Here is a 21,001-nt window from a genome sequence, read left to right on the forward strand (position 1 = left end):
GTGGTGTTCAACCTAAAGCAAGCGTTCGTGCGCAAGCGTTTGCAAGCTCCTGATTTTCCCGCACCGTTCAAGTTTCTGAAAAAGAAACTAAAGGTAAAGAAATTAATATGAATCAAGTCACAGTCACATTATTTTGATATGAAATTAGGTGCTACCTAAAAGGCAGAGCTCCCTTGAAAAATCACCAGTGCCCCATAAAAAAATAACGAGCTGGTGTTATTGCAATGGCTGCAAATATCACTAATTATGGATCAGTTCTAGGAAGTTTATCATGTTCTATTATTACAATTAACTGTATTAATGATATTCCCAAATATATGAGGTAGCATTGTGTATAGCCTGTTTGCACCTATTTTCGCGGTACTAAGGGAATAATAGGTAAAGGTAAGTTTTATTTACCGTACGTCTCTTGGTGAAACAATTCACATAAGCTCTCTAGAGCTTTCTGCGACCCTATATTAAGAACAGTTAAAACCAATTATACCTCACCCACAGCAATTTTGCTGGTACCCATTTACAGCTGGGTCGACTGAGGCAATCGTGATAAAGTGCCTTGCCCAAGGACACACCACAATGGGAGTAGCCAGGATTCGAACCAGGGGCCTTCACCTCCGTAAGAAAGCGTCTTAGCCCTCTCGACCAATGCGTATGAATAAAGGAAAGAAAAACAATATTATGTTGCTATTATTACCTATTAACTTCGTAAATCTTTTCTTTTCCACTATTAGCAGAAAATCATTTTTCTAGTTCTTGTTTGTATACTTTTAAACCGATCATGTTTCCGGTGCATGTGACTTTCACTTTCCCCAAGGGAGTTAATTCTAATTTCGCGGTACGGCATCAAACTTGATAAAGTGCTTCCTGTGAAAGTGTAAAATGTATATAGGACCCCTAAATTTTCAAAATAGATTTTGTGAGTAAAACATTAAAAATTATTGCAATGTAAAATTAACACAATGGAAGGGTAATTCCGTCAAATATATGGACAACACAATTCATTACCGATTTTACTTAGTCAAATGATCGACAAGGGCATTTAAAATTAATTGACCAACGTTTACAAAAATAGGGTGTGAAACATAATCAGCTTTCAAAGAAGGTCAAATTTGTTTACTGTAGAGAGCACTGCACATTGTTGTTCTCGCAAAAATCAAATACCGCGAGACCAGATGTAACGTGAAAATAGCAGCAAGTGGTATATAATGTATATCGATTGTCCGATTAGCTCAGTTAGTAGAGCATCTGACTTGCAAGCAGAAAGTCGCAGGTTCGAGTCCTGTATTGGGCTGCACATTTTTCCGCTCCTATTACATTGGTGCCATGAGTGTGGTGACTAGCCTTGGAATCCTAGAGCTAGGGTGAAGCAATGGCTGGGTTAGTCAAAAGAATCTGAGTTTGTCTTTAAAAAAAAGGAAGGAGGAATGTAGCAGTGTGTATATAATGAATATAATTTGTCTATGATATCGATTGTCCGATTAGCTCTGTTGGTAGAGCCTCTGACTTGCAAGCAGAAGGTTGCAGGTTCGAGACCTGTATCGGGCTGCACATTTTTCCGCTCCTATTACATATAAGCTTGTTATGTCTTAGACACTGCGTTAAAGTTAAAATTAAATCTCCGTATGTCAGTCAGGGGTGTAACTATTTCAAGTTATCGCAGTTTATAACCCATTTGAGTTATTGCTTATATTTTCATAACTTGTTTCAGTTATCATAAAATATTACAAAGCCCTCCTGTGCCAATTCCTCATTTCGAAAGTGACTAATGTAATTATTCCCTGAATCCTTGAACTCTTATCTTCCCAGCTATGCAGTAAAATTGTTTACGCAAGGCTGATAAAGTTTTACGCAAAAGGTTTAAAGCTTTAAAACTCTTAGCATCCCATTATGCTTATCAGGTCATGATCAGACTAAAAGAGAATTTGATTAACCACAGGTTACTACTTATTTTATTGTATAGGTCACATTGTGAGAACAGCAAAAAGACTTTTTATGAATAACTTTCCTGAGTTAACTTACATTTTATAACTAATACAGGTTATAAAATGCTTGAAAAAATAACTGAAATAGGTTACATAACTTAAAACAGTTACACCCCTGACTGTATGTGATGACTTGACAAATATTCTTAAGAAAAGAAAGTACGGTATAGATATACATCTGCCTTTCTTCTTCTTCTTCCCATTATGAAGTGAACTCATACTCGAGTGTTGCTACTCCAGCGCGAGACGGACGAACAGCTAAAAATTCCGTATTTACAATTAAAAACTGCTAAAAATCTTGACTGTCTAATTTCTTAGGAGGTCGGACATGTTCATGGCTTGCATGGCAGTTCGGAAGCTGTCTAGGAATGGTAATCCTCTCATAGATGGCGGGATGTTGCTCCACAATTAGATTGTGGCTGGTAGGAAGGAGTATTTATATACATCAACCCTGGCGCCCCGAGTCTTGTTGGTGGTATAATGCAGTAGGTGGAGCACGGGAACCTCTGCAATGAAGTTGGTGATCTTATAGAGCATGATGATCTTATTCCTGGCTCTCCTGTGTGCAAGTGGCTCCCATTCTAGTTGGTGTAGTATGCTGGTGACGCATCCAGGGTCTCTTGAGTAAAAGTTCCCAGTAGTAAATCTGGCTGCCTGGCGTTGGACATTTTCAAGCTGTTGGATCTGCTGGTGATGGTAAGGGTCCCATACTGTAGAGGCATATTCCAGGACAGGCCTGACAAGTGTAGAATAATTATGCCTGTGCCTTAACATCTTGTGGGCAGCTCCTTAGGTTTCTCCGCAGGAATCCAACAGATCGATGTGCCTTTGCTGATGTCTGATTTATGTGCTCGCGCCAAGACAAGTCCTGGCTGATGTAGACTCCCAGGTACTTGCCTCCAAATACATTTTTAAGGGGCCTGCCTGCTTAGCTCAATATAGGGAGAGCGTTGGTCTACGGATCACGGGGTCGCGAGTTCGATCCCCGGGCGGGGTGCATGTTCTCCGTGACAATTTGATAAAAGACATTGTGTCTGAAATCATTCGTCCTCCACCTCTGATAATTCAAATGGGGAAGTTGGCAGTTACTTGCGGAGAACAGGTTTGTACTGGTACAGAATCCAGGAACACTGGTTAGGTTAACTGCCCGCCGTTACATGATGGAAATACTGTTGAAAAACGACGTTAAACCCAAAACAAACAAACATTTTCAAGCATGTGGCTGTGTAGATGGTAGCTGGCTCTGACTGGCTTTCTCTTCCTTGTTATGTGAATGGTGGTACACTTTTCTGGATGGAATGCCATCTGCCAGTCTTTTTCCCACTTTTCTAGTGAGGTTAGGTCTTGCTAGAGTATGGTGGTGTCACTCTCTGATCCAGTATATAAGGCAGTCATCTGCAAAGAGCTTTATAGATGTAGAGAAAAGCGTATTTGAATAATTTCTGTTATTCATATTGAAACATACTGTAACAACATTTTTAGCTCATCTGATTTTTTGAAAAAAAATGATGAGTTATTGTCATCACTTGAGCGGTTGTCGGCGTCGGCGTCGGTGTCGGCGTCGGCGTCTGCGTCGGCGTTGCTTGGTTAAGTTTTATGTTTAGGTCAGCTTTTCTCCTAAACTATCAAAGCTATTGCTTTGAAACTTGGAATACTTGTTCACCATCATAAGCTGACCCTGTATAGCAAGAAACGTAACTCCATCTTGCATTTTGCAAGATTTATGGCCCCTTTTGTACTTAGAAAATATCAGATTTCTTGGTTAAGTTTTATGTTTAGGTCAACTTTTCTCCTACACTATCAAAGCTATTGCTTTGAAACTTGGAATACTTGTTCACCATCATAAGCAGACCCTGTACATCAAGAAACATAACTCCATCTTGCTTTTTGCAAGAATTATTGCCCCTTTTGGACTTAGAAAATCAGTTTTCTTGGTTAAATTTTATGTTTAGGTCAACTTTTATCCTAAACTATCAAAGCTATTGCTTTAAAACTTGCAACACTTGTTCACCATCATAAGCTGACCCTGTACAGCAAGAAACATAACTCCATCCTGCTTTTTGCAAGAATGATGGCCCCTTTTGGACTTAGAAAATATCAGATTTCTTGGTTAAGTTTTATGTTTAGGTCAACTTTTTCTCTTAAACCATCAAAGCTATTGCTTTAAAACTTGCAACTGTTGTTCACCATCATAAGCTGACCCTGTACAGCAAGCAACATAACTCCATCCTGCTTTTTGCAATAATTATTGCCCCTTTTGGACTTAGAAAAATCATTTTCTTGGTTGAATATTATGTTTAAGTCAACTTTTCTCATAAACTATCAAAGCTATTGCTTTAAAACTTGCAACAGTTTTTCACCATCATAAGTGGACACTGTAAATCAAGAAACATAACTCTATCCTGCTTTTTGCAAGAATGATGGCCCTTTTTAGACTTAGAAAATCATGGGTAGGACAATATTTCTATTATACAAAAAAAATCAGATGAGCGTCAGCACCCGCAAGGCGGTGCTCTTGTTACATAAATTATTATCATAGTCCTAAACCAATCACTAATAATAAATGCTTCAAATTTAAAAGCTTGGCCTGTGAATTTTTTTAACCAAATATAATCTCATTAGTCCAAATAATAGGATGTTTCGGGATAGCGTTTTAACTTTTGACTGCCGCTGTCTCCGTTAAAGGGATGACAGCTATAAAATATCAGATCATAAAATAAGTCATCCTGATAAGCCAAATGAGTAAGGCTAGAATCTCATTAGGCATATAGCCTAATTAAAGGAATTGTGTCTCTTTTCGGGTGAATGTTTGGAAATGAAGACCTAATGTAGATATTTTATGTTTCAATTCCGTTTGTAAAAATCAGAATTTACGTAATCCTGGGATCATAGACAATGACTATTGTAATTCTTTTTGATGTCATTATTGTAAAATTACGTTCTTTTTTGGAAGGAAGAATGGGACCAAATTTCTGCCAAAAATTCTGCTAATTGGTAGACGTCTGATATGGGAGAATGACAAATATCCATTTACATGTACAATGTTTGTTTTAAATTAAAAAGACTTGTAAACTATTTTTAAAAATTACTGATTAGAATTTTACTCAGAGGAAAAGACTGTTTGCCTAACCCCTGTTTAATTTACTGAACTGCTAAAAATCTAGGGCTTTTTAAGGTTAATCTTTTAGTTCCATTTTAATGTTTATTCTCATTTGTATATCCAAATCGGCCCAGGCACTTCTGAATTATGGCGCTTGAATTTCCGAAAATCAGCCCTTTTATTCTTGTCCGCGCTCTAAGTCGAACATTTCTCATCCGATCTTCACCAAACTTGAACAAAATGTGTTTGACGATAAGTCAGTGTTTTTTGTGCCCCCCCACCCCCCACCCCCCTATTAGTGGTGGTGGCATATAGATTTGCTCTTGTCCGTGCGAAGTTTGTGACGCGCCTAGCTCAAAAAGTGTTTGATATAAATTGATGAAACCTTGCATGAGTCTTTATCATGATACGAACTTGCGCACCTCCTATTTTTCATCTGGCTCCGCCCCCTGATTTTAGAGTTATGGCCCCTGAAAAAATAGTCAAAAATGCACATTTCACCTTGTGACACGCCTAGCTCAAAAAGTATTTGATATAGATTCATGAAACCTTGCATGAGTCTTAATCATGATATGAACTTGCGCACCTCCTATTTTTCATCTGGCTCCACTCCCTATTTTCAGAGTTATGGCCCCTTAAATAGTCAAAAAATGCACATTTTTACCTTTTGACACGCCTAGCTCAAAAAGTATTTGATATAGATTCATGAAACCTTGCATGAGTCAAAGAGCTATAAAAATAAATAGATTGGCAACTTGAAAGGCATATAGAGCAAATCTCGCCAACCTCCCATGACAAAAAAACGAGATCTCGTTTACTGGAAGTGGCGCTTTCTCCACGCGCCATTTTGTATGCGAAAGCAATTATTCATCGGTAAAATAATTATCACCGTATGACCACGCTTCTTTCGATGGCAAAAAAAAAAATGTGAACTTCGTGTCTTAAGACCATTTCAAATTAAACTAATTTTGTTTTAGAAGCTAAACATGTACTTTAAATGTACATGTAGTTTTAAAGGTACAAATTGTAACTCCATGCTCGCCGATGTTTGTTTTTAGTAAGATAACGCCGAATCACGCTCTGACACGAGCTCACGCGAGATTACAGCCAGTTGCCATTCTGTGTATTTTATACTTCTTTGCATGAGTTTTAATCATGATACGAACTTGCGCACCTCCTATTTTTCATTTGGGTCTGCCCCCTAATTTTATTAGTTACCTTGCATGAGTCTTAATCATGATATGAACTTGCGCACCTCCTATTTTTCATCTGGCTCCGCTCCCTATTTTCAGAGTTATGGCCCCTAAAATAGTCAAAAATGCACATTTTTACCTTGTGACACGCCTAGCTCAAAAAGTATTTGATATAGATTCATGAAACCATGCATGAGTCTTAATCATTTTATGAACTCGCGCACCTCCTTTTTTTTTATCTGGCTTCGCCCCCTATTTTCAGAGTTATGGCCCCTGAAATAGTCAAAAATGTACATTTTCACCTTGAGACATGCCTAGCTCAAAAAGTATTTGATACAGATTCATGAAACCTTGCATGAGTCTTAGTCATGATGTGAACTTGCGCACCTCCTATTTTTTATTTGGGTCTGCCCCCTATTTCTAGAATTATGGCCCATGAAATAGTCAAAAATGCACATTTTCACCTTGTGACACGCCTAGCTCAAAAAGTATTCGATATAGATTCATGAAACCTTGCATGAGTCTTAATCATGATATGAACTTGCGCACCTCCTATTTTTCATTTGGGTCTGCCCTCTATTTTTAGAGTTATTGCCCCTGAAATAGTCAAAAATGTACATTTTCACCTTGTGATGCACCTAGCTCAAAAATTATTTAATATAAGTGGTTGAAATAAGTATCATGATATAAACTTGCACACCTCTAATTTTTTGGCTGGCTCCATCCCCTATTTTTAAAGTTATGGCTCTTGAAATAGCCAATATAGTGGATTTTTTGTTTGTGATGCTCATAGCTCAAAAAGTATAGGGCCTAGAATAATGAATCCTTTTCATAAAATGTTTGTTGAGGCTATACCCCATTAAGACTGCAAACATTTGAATTTTTGCCCCTTATTTGTGACAAATGTACCAGTGGGGGGCACACCCTGTGTCCTACAGACACATTCTAGTTTGATAACTGTTTTATATGCGATAGCAGCAGATGATAGTTTTTAAATTTTTGTAAAAGGGTTTACATTTCAACATTTATATTTTCAAGGTTAGTTTAAAAACGTAATTGTTGGTACAGGCTCTATGGGTAAAGTAGTGTGTAGTATTTCTTTTTTTCAAATAATCTGTGATACATGTAGCATCATTAACTAGGGGGTTTGAACCTCTATATATATGCAGCCCGTCTGGGCGTACCATGTAAGGCTTTAAGCACTGGTATTCACAATAGAGGTAAAATAACCTCAGGGGGAAGGGTGCGGTCATGACATTTTGTTTAAATAAGGCTGTTATGATTGTTATTATTATTATTGTCGTTATTATTACTGTTATTATTATGTACAACGCCATTGAATATGTCATTGGATAGAAATAGGCGTTTAATCAAATTATTCAGTTTCAGTGTACATTGCCTTTTTAACGTTTTCAGATTTTTATTGCAATCAAACAGTCAAGTGAAATATCAGTATGGTGACACTAAATATTGATTTAATTTATTGTGGTTTTACCTTATTTCTGACACCAACCAGACCCTGACTAGTTACTGTAGATATGAACATCAACAGAAGCTTCTTATTTCAGGCTGAAGGATGAGCAATGAAGAGGAGGCGATGGAATTATCTGGGGAGTCCAATCTGGTCTCAAACTTACATAACTTCAGGTATGTTGCAGTACACACATTCAACTTATGTAGCTGTACATTACTGAATGCAGATTTAATTGCAAATGACTGCCTCATAAAATTGTATTGTGCTTGTTTTTAATTCAAATTGTGAGTTTCATAATTATGTCAGTGTTTGCCAGAGCCTGGAAAGGTATATCTTCCTACCTGCAAAAAAATGCTTAAACAAGTTAACACTCTATAGGCCATATATATGATCCTATCTTCATGAAATTTGGTCAGAATGTTTATTTTGATAATTCCTATGCCAAATTTGAAACTGGGTCATATGGGGCAAAAACTAGGTCACCAGGTCAAATGAAAGGAAAAGCTTGTTAACACTCTAGAGGCCATTTATGACCCTATCTTCATGAAACTTGGTCAGAATGTTTATCTTGATGATTTCTAGACCAAGTTTGAAACTGGGTCATGTGGGGTCAAAAACCAGGTCACCCGCTCAAATCAAAGGAAAAGCTTGTTAACCTTTAGCCTGCTGGCGGCAACTGACTCTGCCTTTGCGACCAGTGTAGACCAAGATCAGCCTGCACATCTGTGCAGGCTGATCATGGTCTGCACTGTTCGCTATTCAGCCAGTAAATTTTCAGTGAACACCCCTTGGAATAATAAATGGTATTGCCCAAATTGAATGATGGACCAGTCCACTTTAGAAATTTAGCAGGCTAAGGGTAAACACTTGAGGCCATATTTATGACCCTATCTTCATGAAACTTCAGTGTTCCACTGGCATATAAAGTTAGGGGTGAAAACTGAGTTTTTCTTGCACTTTTGCACCCCCTCACTAAGAGATATATAACAGCTGTCTCCAAAACTGGGGGTGCAAAGTACCATTCTGGGGGTGAAAACCCCCCATTTGGGAGTTTCTGGGAACACTGAACTTAGACATGTGGTGTCAAAACTAGGTCACCTCTCAAATCAAAAGGCTCAAATCAGAAAAGCTTGTTAACACTGTAGGTGCCACATTTATGACCCTATCTTCATGGGACTTGGTCAGAATGTTTATCTTCATGATTCCAAGGCCAAGTTTAACAGGTGAGTGATATAGGTTATCATGACCCTCTTGTTGAGATTTCTTAGTGAAAGGTCATGGTCACTGTCATGCTAAGTGGTCAGATAGATAATTATTCAGTCACATCTGCTGAATCATTCAAGGGTTTTATTCAACAGGATCAGTTGCCTTTCGGGATTATATTGCTCCACACAGTGGTGATCTTGTTGAAAAAATATTTAGGTAACATAAATTTGTGACGTATCACTTCGTTTTAAATTATCAGAAAGTGCAAAATGACAGTAAATGTTTTTTTTAAAACAGCTATGAAAGCATCTGTTACATTTGATATACAGTAACGTGCTGTCAGAGTAGTCCAGGAGGGAAACATTGTCAGACATACATGTACCATGCCTGGTTTAGGAGATACGGCCTTTTAAAGTTTTATAAAATACTATTTTGCTATACATATAACTCATGTAATGATTTTTCAATGGGCCCTAGCCCAAACAACTGAACTGCATTGCTATTACCGCTAAGTGATATACATGTACTACCATATTCCCCAGTATAAATGTTAACCCCTTTCTAATGAAAACACACCTCTTCTTGTTTGCAGAAAAAAAGTTCTGTTTGTCTATCTTTCCATCCCATCTTTCTGTCAGTCCAAATTTGTGTCTTGCATACTTCAAAAAGTATTTGACTTAGAGTCGTGAAACATCATAGGATTGTTATTCAGCATGGTAAGTTGTGTACCAAGGGTTTAGATGTGGTGTCACTCTGCATGACCAGAGTTATGGTCATTGACATAGTCCATAATATGCATAAAAGGACTAAAAGTTTCTGTCACACGTAACTCAAAAAGTGTTTGACCTAGAATCATGAAGCCATATAGGAATGTAAAATTGTGTGCCTGGGCCCTGTTTTATTTGGGATTTACACCCTACTCCCCTCCCCACTCTAAGGTATATGAAAGTTAAGGAAGACTTGCATTGTCAACATTAGTAACATAATGACCATACAATCATAGTAAGTGGGGCTCCAGTGTCCTATGGATACACATGAAGTTGCACTTAAGTTTACATTTTTATGATTTCGTAAGTACTGAATAGAATTTTATTAAACTTAATATACAAGAAACATAACTCTCTTTTAACTGTTTTTAAGCATTGTTCTCCCATGTTCTCTAAGCATAACAATTATTATGTTGTTGCACTTCCTGTGTCCAGGATATATTTTGGTGAGCATCCATCAGTTTACTGATAGCTCTTGTCTTCATTTAAGATTTTCTGTACCTATGTAACCATTTTTGATCTTTTTCAGTTTTGATGTGTCTTGGGCTAATACATCTAGAGACTTGAGCCCTCCACTGCAACGTCGGACTGGTCATATCCTCTCACCTGCCAGATTTCCTGCAGCATCCACTCCAAATCCCCGCTGCTGGAAGACTTTGACATTGAAAGAGAAGACATTCACGCCTCCCCCAAAAGTGAAGGCAGGTTTTTTTTGGGTGTTTTTTTTTAGCTCACCTGTTACATAGTGACAAGGTGAGCTTTTGTGATCACCCTTCGTCCGACGTCCGTCATCCATCGTCAGTCCGTGCGTGCATCAGTCCGTCAACAATTTCTTGTCTGCACGATAGTGGTTTCATTTATGATTTTATTTTAACCAAACTTGCACACAACTTGTATCACCATAAGATCTCGGTTCCTTTCTGGAACTGGCCAGATTCTTTTATGGGTTCCAGAGTTATGGCCCCTGAAAGGCCCAAAATTAGCTATTTTGAGCTTGTCTGCATAATAGCAACTTCATTTATGATGTAATTTTTACCAAACTTGCACACAACTTGTATCACCATAAGATCTTGGTTCCTTTCTGGAACTGGCAAGATTCCTTTATGGGTTCCAGAGTTATGGCCCCTGAAGGGGTCAAAATTAGCTATTTTAACCTTGTCTGCACAATAGCAACTTCATTTATGATTTGATTTTAACCAAACTTGCACAAAACTTGTGTCACCATAAGATCTTGGTTCCTTTCTTGAACCGGCCAGATCCCTTAATGGGTTCTAGAGTTATGGCTCCTGATAGGGCCGGAATTAGCTATTTTGACCTTGTCTGCACAATAGCAGCTTCATTTATGGTTTGAAATTAATCAAACTTGCACAAAACTTGTGTCATCAAAAGATCTTGGTTCCATTCTTGAACCGGCCAGATCCCATTATGGGTTCCAGAGTTATGGCCCCTGAAAGGGCCAAAATTGGCTATTTTGACCTTGTCTGCACAATAGCAGCTTCATTTATGATTTGATTTTAACCAAACTTGCACACAACTTGTATCACCATAAGATCTCGATTCTTTTTTGTACGCCCGCAGGGACGTATTATGTTATCGCCTCGGTGTCCGTCTGTCTGTCTGTGTGTTGGTTAGCAATTTCCCTTCCGCTCTGTAACTCTTGAACCCCTTGATGGACACAAATGTTCACTCATTGAAAGGATGTGCAGAGCGCATGTTTCGGATGGCTAAATTCAATGTCAGGGTCACACTTAGGGGTCAAAGGTCATATGACTTTGTTTTATGTGAATATTGCGTTGCATTGCAGTGCTCTTTTTTGGGGGGGCAGATCCTTCTTTTGTTTGCTTACAATATTTTTTTTTTATTACTTCCCTTTTATGTTACTATAAATAGCTTATTTAGTAACTTTTTTATTATTGGCCGTAGGGAAAAACTGAGACCACTTTTCTGTGGTACAACATGGATGTTACCTCCAATTTTTAGGTGTATTTTGACATATCTGTACCTTGTAAGAATTTTTTTGTTTTGTTTTTGGTTAAAGCAATGGTACTCAGGTGAGCCATATAAGGCCATCATGGCCCTCTTGTTTTTTTTTTTTACTAGACTCTTAGGTTACATTGTTAGTGAGTCAGCCACTAAACATGCTAAAGTTATTTGGTTTCCTTGTCAATAAATAACCAGTTACACATTTTTAGCTCACCTGAGCTCACTTACCGTTTCACTTTATTATTTTCTGGAGTTAACTTAAGGCTCCTTTCTAGACTTTGAACTATTGCAACTACATCAGAACATTGTGTACTCAACTTCCCCTTCAGTTTCCATCCAGTGGAAATGAAACTTGGTATACATTATCAACATATAGTATTATGGACTTGGTTTATTATTCGGTCAAGCATTTTCAGGTGGCCATGTGTCATACAATATTCTTGTTATATTATACGATGGAATATAAGTGCTCAAGGTGAACTAATAATTTGTGATCACCATTGTCGGTCATTGTGTGTTGTGCATAGTCAACAATTTGAATGTTACCACTAGAGGTCACAATTTTGTTCAGAATGTTACCCTCAATAAAATGTAGGAAGAGTTTGAAAAACTGAACTGTCTGCTCCCTAACTTAGAGTTTCGAATGTTAACCAGACTTGGTCACAATGTTTATGGGCATAATATCTTGACCAGATTTAATAACTAGCAAATCCTGTAAGTTTTTTCTGGAGCTGTGGTCTTTGAATTACGCAAAATAGGAAAATTGACTGTGTTTACTCTCTAACTTGTGCAGTTCTTTACCCATTAATTGCCATACTTAGTCACACTGTTTTTAGGCATATTATCTCACCCAGGTTTAAAAACCAGCTGGAATCTCCCATCAGTAGTTCTTATCCAGTCTTAACAAATTTTGGTCACAATGTTTATTGACATAATATCTCAGGCAGATGCTCCTAGTCACTCTGTGCGAGTTTTGGCCCTTGAGTTTCTTAACTTCCGAAAATTGACTGACCAGGCTTCAAAATGTTTATTGGCATTATCTTTACCAAGTTTGATAACCTAAACCAGCTGGATAGTCTTTGTAATTCTTGAGTAATGGTCTTTGAATAAGTTGAGATGGAGAAAATTGAGAACTTGTCTGCGGAATGGGAATTTTAAAAGCCAGAAGTGATTTGCTGTGGCAGGTTTATATTCTGACAGTTTGCCTTTCTTGATTCCTTGTTGTACAGAGGTCAGCAAGTATAAATAGACTTGTTAACGATCACCCAGTAATTGTCACACATTTATATTTCAGGTGTCACACAAGACGATAGCTACCTATCATGATGCAGACAGACAGGCACTTAACAGGAGCCAGAGTTTCTCACCCATGGAGTTAGATGTGTCAGAACCTAGCTTTCATAATGGTAATTTAAAACCAAAAGTCAATAATTATTTCACTAACTGACAGTGCAAGAATTGTGGAGTCTAATTTTATAAAAACACTTGTCCAACATTTAAGAATAAGGCAAAAAAATGTGAACCTTGCAGAGAAAGTGATATTACTGAAACTGCAAAATAAATTTTTCATTTGCTATTGTTAATCATGCATGGACCATTTTTAGCTCGACTATTCGAAGAATAAGTAGAGCTATCCTACTCACCACGGTGTCAGCGTCGGCGTCACACCTTGGGTTAAGTTTTTCGTACCAGTCCACATTTTGACAAAGTCTTTTGAGATAAAGCTTTGAAACTTTCAACACTTGTTTACCATCATCATGGCCAGTTATAGGCAAGAGCACATAACTCCATCAAGGATTTTGGCTGAATTATGGCCCTTTTTGACTTGGAAATCTGGGTTAATATTTCGTACCAGTCCACATCTTGACAAAGTCTTTTGAGATAAAGCTGTGAAACTTTCAACACTTGTTTACCATCACCATGTCCAGTTATAGGCAAGAGCACATAACTCCATCAAGGATTTTGACTGAATTATGGCCCCTTTTGACTTAGAAATCATGGTTAAGTTTTTCGTACCAGTTCATATTTTGACGAAGTCTTTTGAGATAAAGCTTTGAAACTTTCAACACTTGGTTACCATCACCATGTCCAGTTATAGGCAAGAGCACATAACTCCATCAAGGATTTTGGCTGAATTATGGCCCTTTTTGTCTTAGAAATCTGGGTTAATGTTTCGTACCAGTTCATATTTTGACAGTCTTTTGAGATAAAGCTTTGAAACTTTCAACATCTGTTTACCATCACCATGTCCAGTTATAGGCAAGAGTACATAACTCCATCAAGGATTTTGGCTGAATTATGGCCCTTTTTGACTGAGAAATCTTGGTTAAGTATTTCATACCAGTTCATATTTTTTGTAAATTGTTTGACATATGGCTTTGAAACTTTTATCACTTGTTTAGTATAATAGTCTCTATCTGTAGGAAAGAGAACATAACTCTGTCATCTGTTTTGGCTGAATTATGGCCCATTTTGGACTTTGAAATTGGTTCTGTTTCCATACAAGTCCATGTTTTGTCAAAACTATTTGACATATGGCTTTTAAACTTTGAACACTTGTTTATCATTATGATTTCCATCTGTAGGCAAGAGTACATAACTATTTTGACTGAATTATGGCCCTTTTTGGACTTTGAAATTGGCTCATATATTGCCATTTAGTGCAAGACTTATCGAAATCAAAGTAATACAGGAACATTGTTTGTCTAATCTATTTATTTCTTTTGTCTGAATATCCGTGGAAATATTTTGACACCATTCTTCAATCAATTCTTCGAATAGTTGAGCGCGCTGTCATCAGACAGCTCTTGTTTACGGTACCATGATTTTCAAAGTTGAAAACCTGATATGTGATATTGTTGGGCAGATGGACAGCTTAAAATTTTTCTTTTCCACTCACTAACCTTGGTTTGAGTTGAGATATTGATATGAAACTTGGCCTATAAGTTGCTTCTAGAAGATCATGGTTAGGATTGCATATGTGGGGCCAGTAGGGTTAAGGTCAATGTTACTAATGTTAGTTTTAGTTTAAATGGATGCGTTGAAGTTATATCTGGCCATTGGGTAGCTTATAGAAAAACCAAGATTGGGACTGCATACTGGGACAGTGGGGTCAAGTTTAATTCAGCATAATTGATCTGTAAACTTAAAAAATTCCACCTTGGTACAGTCATGTAACTAATTGGTCTGTTACACCTTTTTGAATGTAGTAATTTTGGATTGCAACCGGCAGGTAGTGATTCTAATATCATTTCAAGTTTTGATGAGTCGGTCGGAGCACTACAAACAAACCATTTTTTAATTTAGGCCCAACGAACTTTGTGTACAGCAAGTTGAAAAACAGCATTAAACCCAAAACAAAAAGCTTAATATACAAAGATTTAGCTTTGGATTGTATTGGTGATAGATGTTACTAAAAAAAGAAAAAAAACCCATTCTGCTCAATGACTCTAATTAGGATGGAACTTGTATTGGTATATGGGATGGTTTATGGGATAGAATGGTTGAGGGATTGTTTTTGTGACCATATGAAAGATAGAAAACGCGTTACCAGAAAACAGAAAATGTTTGAAAAACCTGGTTTTCTTAGAACTTATTTGTCTTTTGTTGATTGATAGCCTGATGTCAGTAGATGACCCCTCTTGTTTTGTGGTTAAGAACATCAAAGTAACAATGACATGGAGTAGCTCTTCTGCCTTAGACAATCACAGTTAATAGAATGATTGCCTGAGGTCAGTGTTAGGAGTTGGTAGGTCAAATGTCAAGGTCACTGACAACTGACTGAAAACAGTTTCAAATCAGTGTCTGAAGAATGCTTTGGCCAAAACTTGCCAAACTTCACCTGGTAAGGCAAGAAATATACTTAAATGTTTGCTTTATATGTTTGACATTAGTATTTGCCTGGTCTGAGGCCATGTGACTATGTCTGTCTGTTTTTTGTTTCAGATTCGAAGAAGTCTAGTTCTAAGCTACAGAAGAGGCACAGCGACTTTGGTGTTGCTTATGACAACCAAAAGTCCAAAAATGTACCAAGAATGCAGAAAATACCAGAGCCCTTAACAGTGAGACATAGAAATATCAACAACAATGTGTCACATGATTCTAGTCTAGAGGATTCAGTCTTCTTTCGTGATTCCGTAAAGAAAGATACATCTGGTGCTAGTTGTCATGGTGTTGTTGCTAGGAGACCGAGACTCTCTACACAAGACAGTATGACAAAATCTTCCTTCTTAGTCCTACTGTGTATCATTTTGGTATCAAGTTGTATTGTGGGATATCTATATTTCCAGATGGGCTGGTGTGCTGTCTTTGATGTCGACACTGTTAAGTTACAACATAAACTAGAAGATAATGTCTTTGGTCAGCATATTGCTGTAAAATCTGTAATTGAGGCTTTGGAAAAGTTCAGGAAAAATATAAGAGAAAGAAATGGGAAAAGGAGCCTGATATTGTCTTTTCATGGCTGGACTGGAATAGGGAAAAACTATATAAGTAAATTTATTGCTGAAGCATTCTATAATGCAAAGATTTCGTTGTACCTTGCGCCATTACATTTAGTCACTCGATATGGAAGTGAAAAGGAAAATGGCACCGGTGGGATAAAGTCTTGGATTCTTGGAAATATAACAAGATGTGGTGTTAATGTGATTATTGTTGATGAGATAGACAAAGCCGAGGTTGATCACCTGCGAGGCATACAATCTGTGATCGAAACGTTAAACCGGGAGGCAAGAAGAGTATCAGATGGTGTCGTGAAGATGGGACCAATTACAGTATTCCTTTTCTTGAGTAATTCCAGAGCTAGTCAAATTAATCATTATTTATTTTCGCAAATGTTGGTTGATAGAGAAAGGGAGTTAATTAGGAAAAGTGAATTTGATAATGTATTTGACAGCAGTACATCTGAATGGTATGAAGATATGAAAGCCAAAGGTTTGATAGATCATTTCATTCCGTTTTTGCCTCTAACAGAAGTCCATGTAAAGCAGTGTATTGAAAGAGATTTCATAAAAAAGGGACGCGATCCAAGTGAAGGTTTGATCCTATCTGTGATAGAGGAGTTGTCGTTTGTTGACATGGGTGGTAAAAATGGACAAGTTTCATTAACTGGCTGTAAACGTGTACAAGATAAGGTCAATCTACATATTGATGATTGAAAAATAAGTTTATCCGTTACCCTGCTACATTTCTATAATGGTCTGGTCTATCATTCATTTAGGGCAGTAACATTTATTATTCAAAGGGGTGTTCATTGAAAATTTGCTGACCAAACTGCGAACAGTGCAGACCAAGATCAGCCTGCACTTGGTCTGCACTTGCAGCAAAGGCAAAATCACTTGCCGCCAGCAGGCTAAAGTTGATCTGGTGAATAGAATGAGAGTCATTATTGTGTGGATTGATAGTGTTTATTTATAATCCTGGATATGTTAAATCTAATATAATCCTTGAATGCAATTATGTTAGTGATTTAGATGTAGACTCAACAACTTTTCTAACTCCACACCAGGTTTTTTGTCAAAATTTGGCAGAGATCAAAACAAAAATTGGCGCACTGAGTGGCTGTCTTTGTATGCAATGTGCCTTTGAAGGTGCTTGTCATGAAAAGGGAGCTTCTGAAACTTGGTATAATGTCATTGGACTACATGCTTACTGGCTTTTGACTTTGAGAATGTCATGTTATTAAACCAGCCTGACTGGAATGTAAAGGTCCCGCATTTAAGCAAGAACATTTTATGTTGATATGTGAACTTTCACAAAATTTATAGCAGGGTAAATGAAATGATAACCTGTCAGACCATCACAGTTTGTTTCTCAGCTCATAAATTGAACTTAACCTTTAGCCTGCTGGCGGCAACTGACTCTGCCTTTGTGATCATGGTCTGCACTGTTCGCTATTCAGCCAGTAAATTTCAGTGAACACCCCTTGGAATAATAAATGGTATTGCCCAAATTTAAAGATGGACCAGTCCACTTTAGAAATTTAGCAGGCTAAGGGTTAACAAGCTGCCATTTTTGTGCCCTTGATTAATAATGGGATAAATCCAAATATCAAGTGTAAGTAGTTGTTTTAGTGCAAAATAATTAGTTGTTTCTTTTTGTACTGGAATCACATCAGTCAGGGCCAATTGAAGTGCATTATTGAAATGTCAGAAACAGCCTGGTCTCTGCAATCATGTTAACCAAAATGTCCGTGATTTTAGCTCGACATTTCGAAGACAGCGTAGAGCTATTGCATTCACCTCGGCATCGCCATTGGTTAAAGTTTTTGATAAGTCAAATATCTCTGTTACTATCAAAGCTTTTGACTTGAATCTTAAAACAATTATTTACTATCACAGTTTACACCAGGAGAAACAATCCCCGTAACTCTGAATTGAATTTTGACAGATTGATGCCCCTTTTTAACTTAGAATTTTTTTGTTAAAGTTTTTGATAAAGTCAAATATCTCTGTTACTATCAAATCTTTTGACTTGAAACTTAAAGTAGTTATTTACTATCAGAGTCATCACCAGGAGAAATAATCCCCTTAACTCTGTTTGAATTTTGACAGAGTTATGCCCCTTTTTAACTTAGAATTTTTTGGTTAAAGTTTTATATAGCTTCCATTATCTCTCTTACTATCAATGCTATTGACTTGAAACTTCTATCAAAGGCTACATCATAAGAAACAATCCCCATAACTCTGATTAGAATTTTGACAGATTAATGCCCCTTTTGCTGGCAAAGCTCAAATTCAGAGTCAAGTACTGAGAAAAGTCGAGAGTGCTGTCTTACGAACAGCTCTTGTTTTTGTTTGTTTGTTTTTCCCTGTCATTATTCGAAAAAGAAATATATTTGTGACTGTAGGTCCCTGTTATAAAAGGGAAAAAAGCCACCGACTTACAATTGAAGCCATTCAAATTGTTTCTTTTTCAAGTTTGAAAGATCATGTAAACATTTACAAAATTCTGTAAATGTGGAAGTAAGTGAAACAGATAGAGATGTCTGTCTTTGGGTAGATCATAGGAGAGGGTAATGTTGTCCTTGATAATTTGACTGAAGACACTGCATCAAGATGAACAGCCATATTCAAATGTTGCCAAATTGATGTACTTCAATAGTAATGGCTTGAAAATTTGTCCTGATCTGTAACAGGATTTTTATGAATATTGATTTCAATTTGCAATTCCAAGTATGATCGGTCTCCTTGTTTCTTAAGGAGTGGAAAGAACTTTTTGCATTTTGAAAATGTTCATAATTATTTTGGTTTTATGGTAAAAAAATACAGATGAAGTTTTCTCTTTGTAATATTCTTTACATTGAAAAATTTCAATATTTTTACCCCTGTCACAATTTTTTTTTTTTATTGACAATGAATTCAACACGAATAAACATACTTTAAAATCTTAAACATTCCAATATTATCACCCTTGGAGTTCTTTAGCATTAGTACTATTATATATAATAAATGGTATTGTCTCGTATTGAAGGTGAAGTCAAGGAGAAACCTTGCGAAAAAGGTGGACTGATCTGTAAATTACCAGATTACAGATTAACACAAAACATTATAATTATCATTGTAAAATTTAAAAGTAATATGTTGATATGTATTCTGTTGATACTATGGATATATGTAGCATTGTTTACAGATAAAACTTAAGGGCTTGTATTCATCAACTTTTTCATATTCCAGACTTTTGATATGTTTAGCCCCATGTGGTTCTGGGACAATCTGTGTATGAAAAGAATTGGAACCACTGCCTTACCCTTGCATGATCGTAAGAGGTGACTAATAGGGTCTTAACACTTGGTTTTGCTGTAACTCTGTGATTCCAGCAGGTATGCAAATTTTGATTCCATACCTCGTGTTTTAATTTCGATGTAAATGAGATGTGAAACTAAAATTTGTAGTCCTGTTTGGCGCCATATAACCTATACTGTGTTGGTGCGCCGTAAAACCCAATAAATATAAATATATAAATTTGATATGTTTAATTTTGGTTTGGGTCTGTTATTATTGAAAACCCAGAATGTGATGAAACTTTGAGCCCCAATTGCCTTCTTCAGGAACAGCCAGCTCAAGGATCAGTGGTATTAAACAGTGCACAAAGTAATGGCAAATTTCAGACTTAAAACCTTGATGAATACTGACCTTTACAAATTGAGCAGCAGAGCTGCCTTTAAGTTAAAAGCAAGTTATTTGTCTATATGTTTGTTATATTCCTGCCACCACGAACCAGTATTGTTATATAGTACACATTTTGTACTATAGACACACGTCTGTTAAATCTTCCTACATTCTTACTTGAGATTAAAATGATGAAGAATATACTGTTGACTTCTTAGTCATTTGTGTCTGTCTGTCTGTCTGTCCAGACAATAACTGATTGGAGCAATCTTTATTGTACCCTCAAAGGTCAAGGTCACAGACCTGACTTTATTTCTGGTATTTCTTCGTTTCTGGGCTCTTTAATAGGTAAGCCCCATTTTGAGAATGAAAATTCAAACAACACTAAATCATTGAAAGAAGTAGTTGGTTTACATGAAAGTTCAACAGCTTATAAAACATGTATATTACTGTACAAAACAATTGTCTATTTAGTCATATATGCATTAAATTCTGGAAAAGGACTTCATCAAGGGGCCACACTTCTGGACTTCAACGCCTGTTTTGATATACTTGCAATAATGTCCAAGTGCTGAAAATTCACATAACAAGGTTTAAAGTAGTTTTCAGAAATTGTTTTTATACCAGAGGCATATAGCATTGCTGCGGTCTGTACGTTCATTCGCACAACACTATTGGCCTGATTTGCTTCAAACTCTCACAGATGAACAAGCTTGATGTGCAGATGACCATAAAGGATGGAATTTTATCTGTGACTATTTTTACTGCAGTTATTACCTTCGATAGGTTTTAGCTTGACTTTTCGAAGAAAATGTAGAGGTATTGCACTCGCCCCAGCGTCGGCGTCGCCATTGGTAAAAGTGTTTGATCAAGTCAAATATCTCTGTTTCTATCAGAGCTATTGGCTTGAAACTTAAAATAGTTATTTACTATCACAGTCTACACCAGGACTCTGATTTGAATTTTGACAGATTTATGCCCCTTTTTAACTTAGATTTTTTTACCTCACCTGAGCCAAAGGCTCATTGTGGGCTTTTGTGACCGCTCAATGTCCATCGTGTGTTGTGTGTCCGTCAACATTTTCTAAAAAAATCTTATCTTGAAAACCACCAGGCAGAATTACAACAAACTTCACACGAAAGATCCTTGGGTGGCCCCCTTTTAACACTTTTCAAAGAATTGAATTCCATG

At 37.0% G+C, this 21,001-nt stretch overlaps 1 protein-coding gene across 1 annotated transcript; it reads left to right on the forward strand.

Annotated features, from left to right (window-relative positions):
* The first annotated feature begins 16 nt into the window (after nt 1-16).
* LOC123548430 (torsin-1B-like) lies at nt 17-19,677 on the forward strand. The gene is made up of 5 exons (XM_045335694.2): nt 17-93; nt 7,841-7,919; nt 10,249-10,420; nt 12,997-13,108; nt 15,648-19,677. Exons 2-5 carry the CDS (start codon nt 7,849-7,851, stop codon nt 16,856-16,858), a joined length of 1,566 nt encoding a protein of 521 aa, XP_045191629.2. The 5' UTR covers nt 17-93; nt 7,841-7,848; the 3' UTR covers nt 16,859-19,677.
* Nucleotides 19,678-21,001: the final 1,324 nt, after the last annotated feature.

The sequence above is a fragment of the Mercenaria mercenaria genome, chromosome 15 (genome assembly GCF_021730395.1).
Source record: "Mercenaria mercenaria strain notata chromosome 15, MADL_Memer_1, whole genome shotgun sequence".
NCBI lineage: Eukaryota > Metazoa > Mollusca > Bivalvia > Venerida > Veneridae > Mercenaria > Mercenaria mercenaria.

What these genes read in the sequence shown, in the direction of transcription:
- LOC123548430 (XM_045335694.2), top strand. Translation starts at nt 7,849, where the DNA reads ATGAGCAATGAAGAGGAGGCGATGGAATTATCTGGGGAGTCCAATCTG. An exon ending in TCAAACTTACATAACTTCAG is followed by an intron (nt 7,920 to 10,248) that starts GTATGTTGCAGT and finishes GATCTTTTTCAG; the next exon opens with TTTTGATGTGTCTTGGGCTA. An exon ending in CGCCTCCCCCAAAAGTGAAG is followed by an intron (nt 10,421 to 12,996) that starts GCAGGTTTTTTT and finishes TTTATATTTCAG; the next exon opens with GTGTCACACAAGACGATAGC.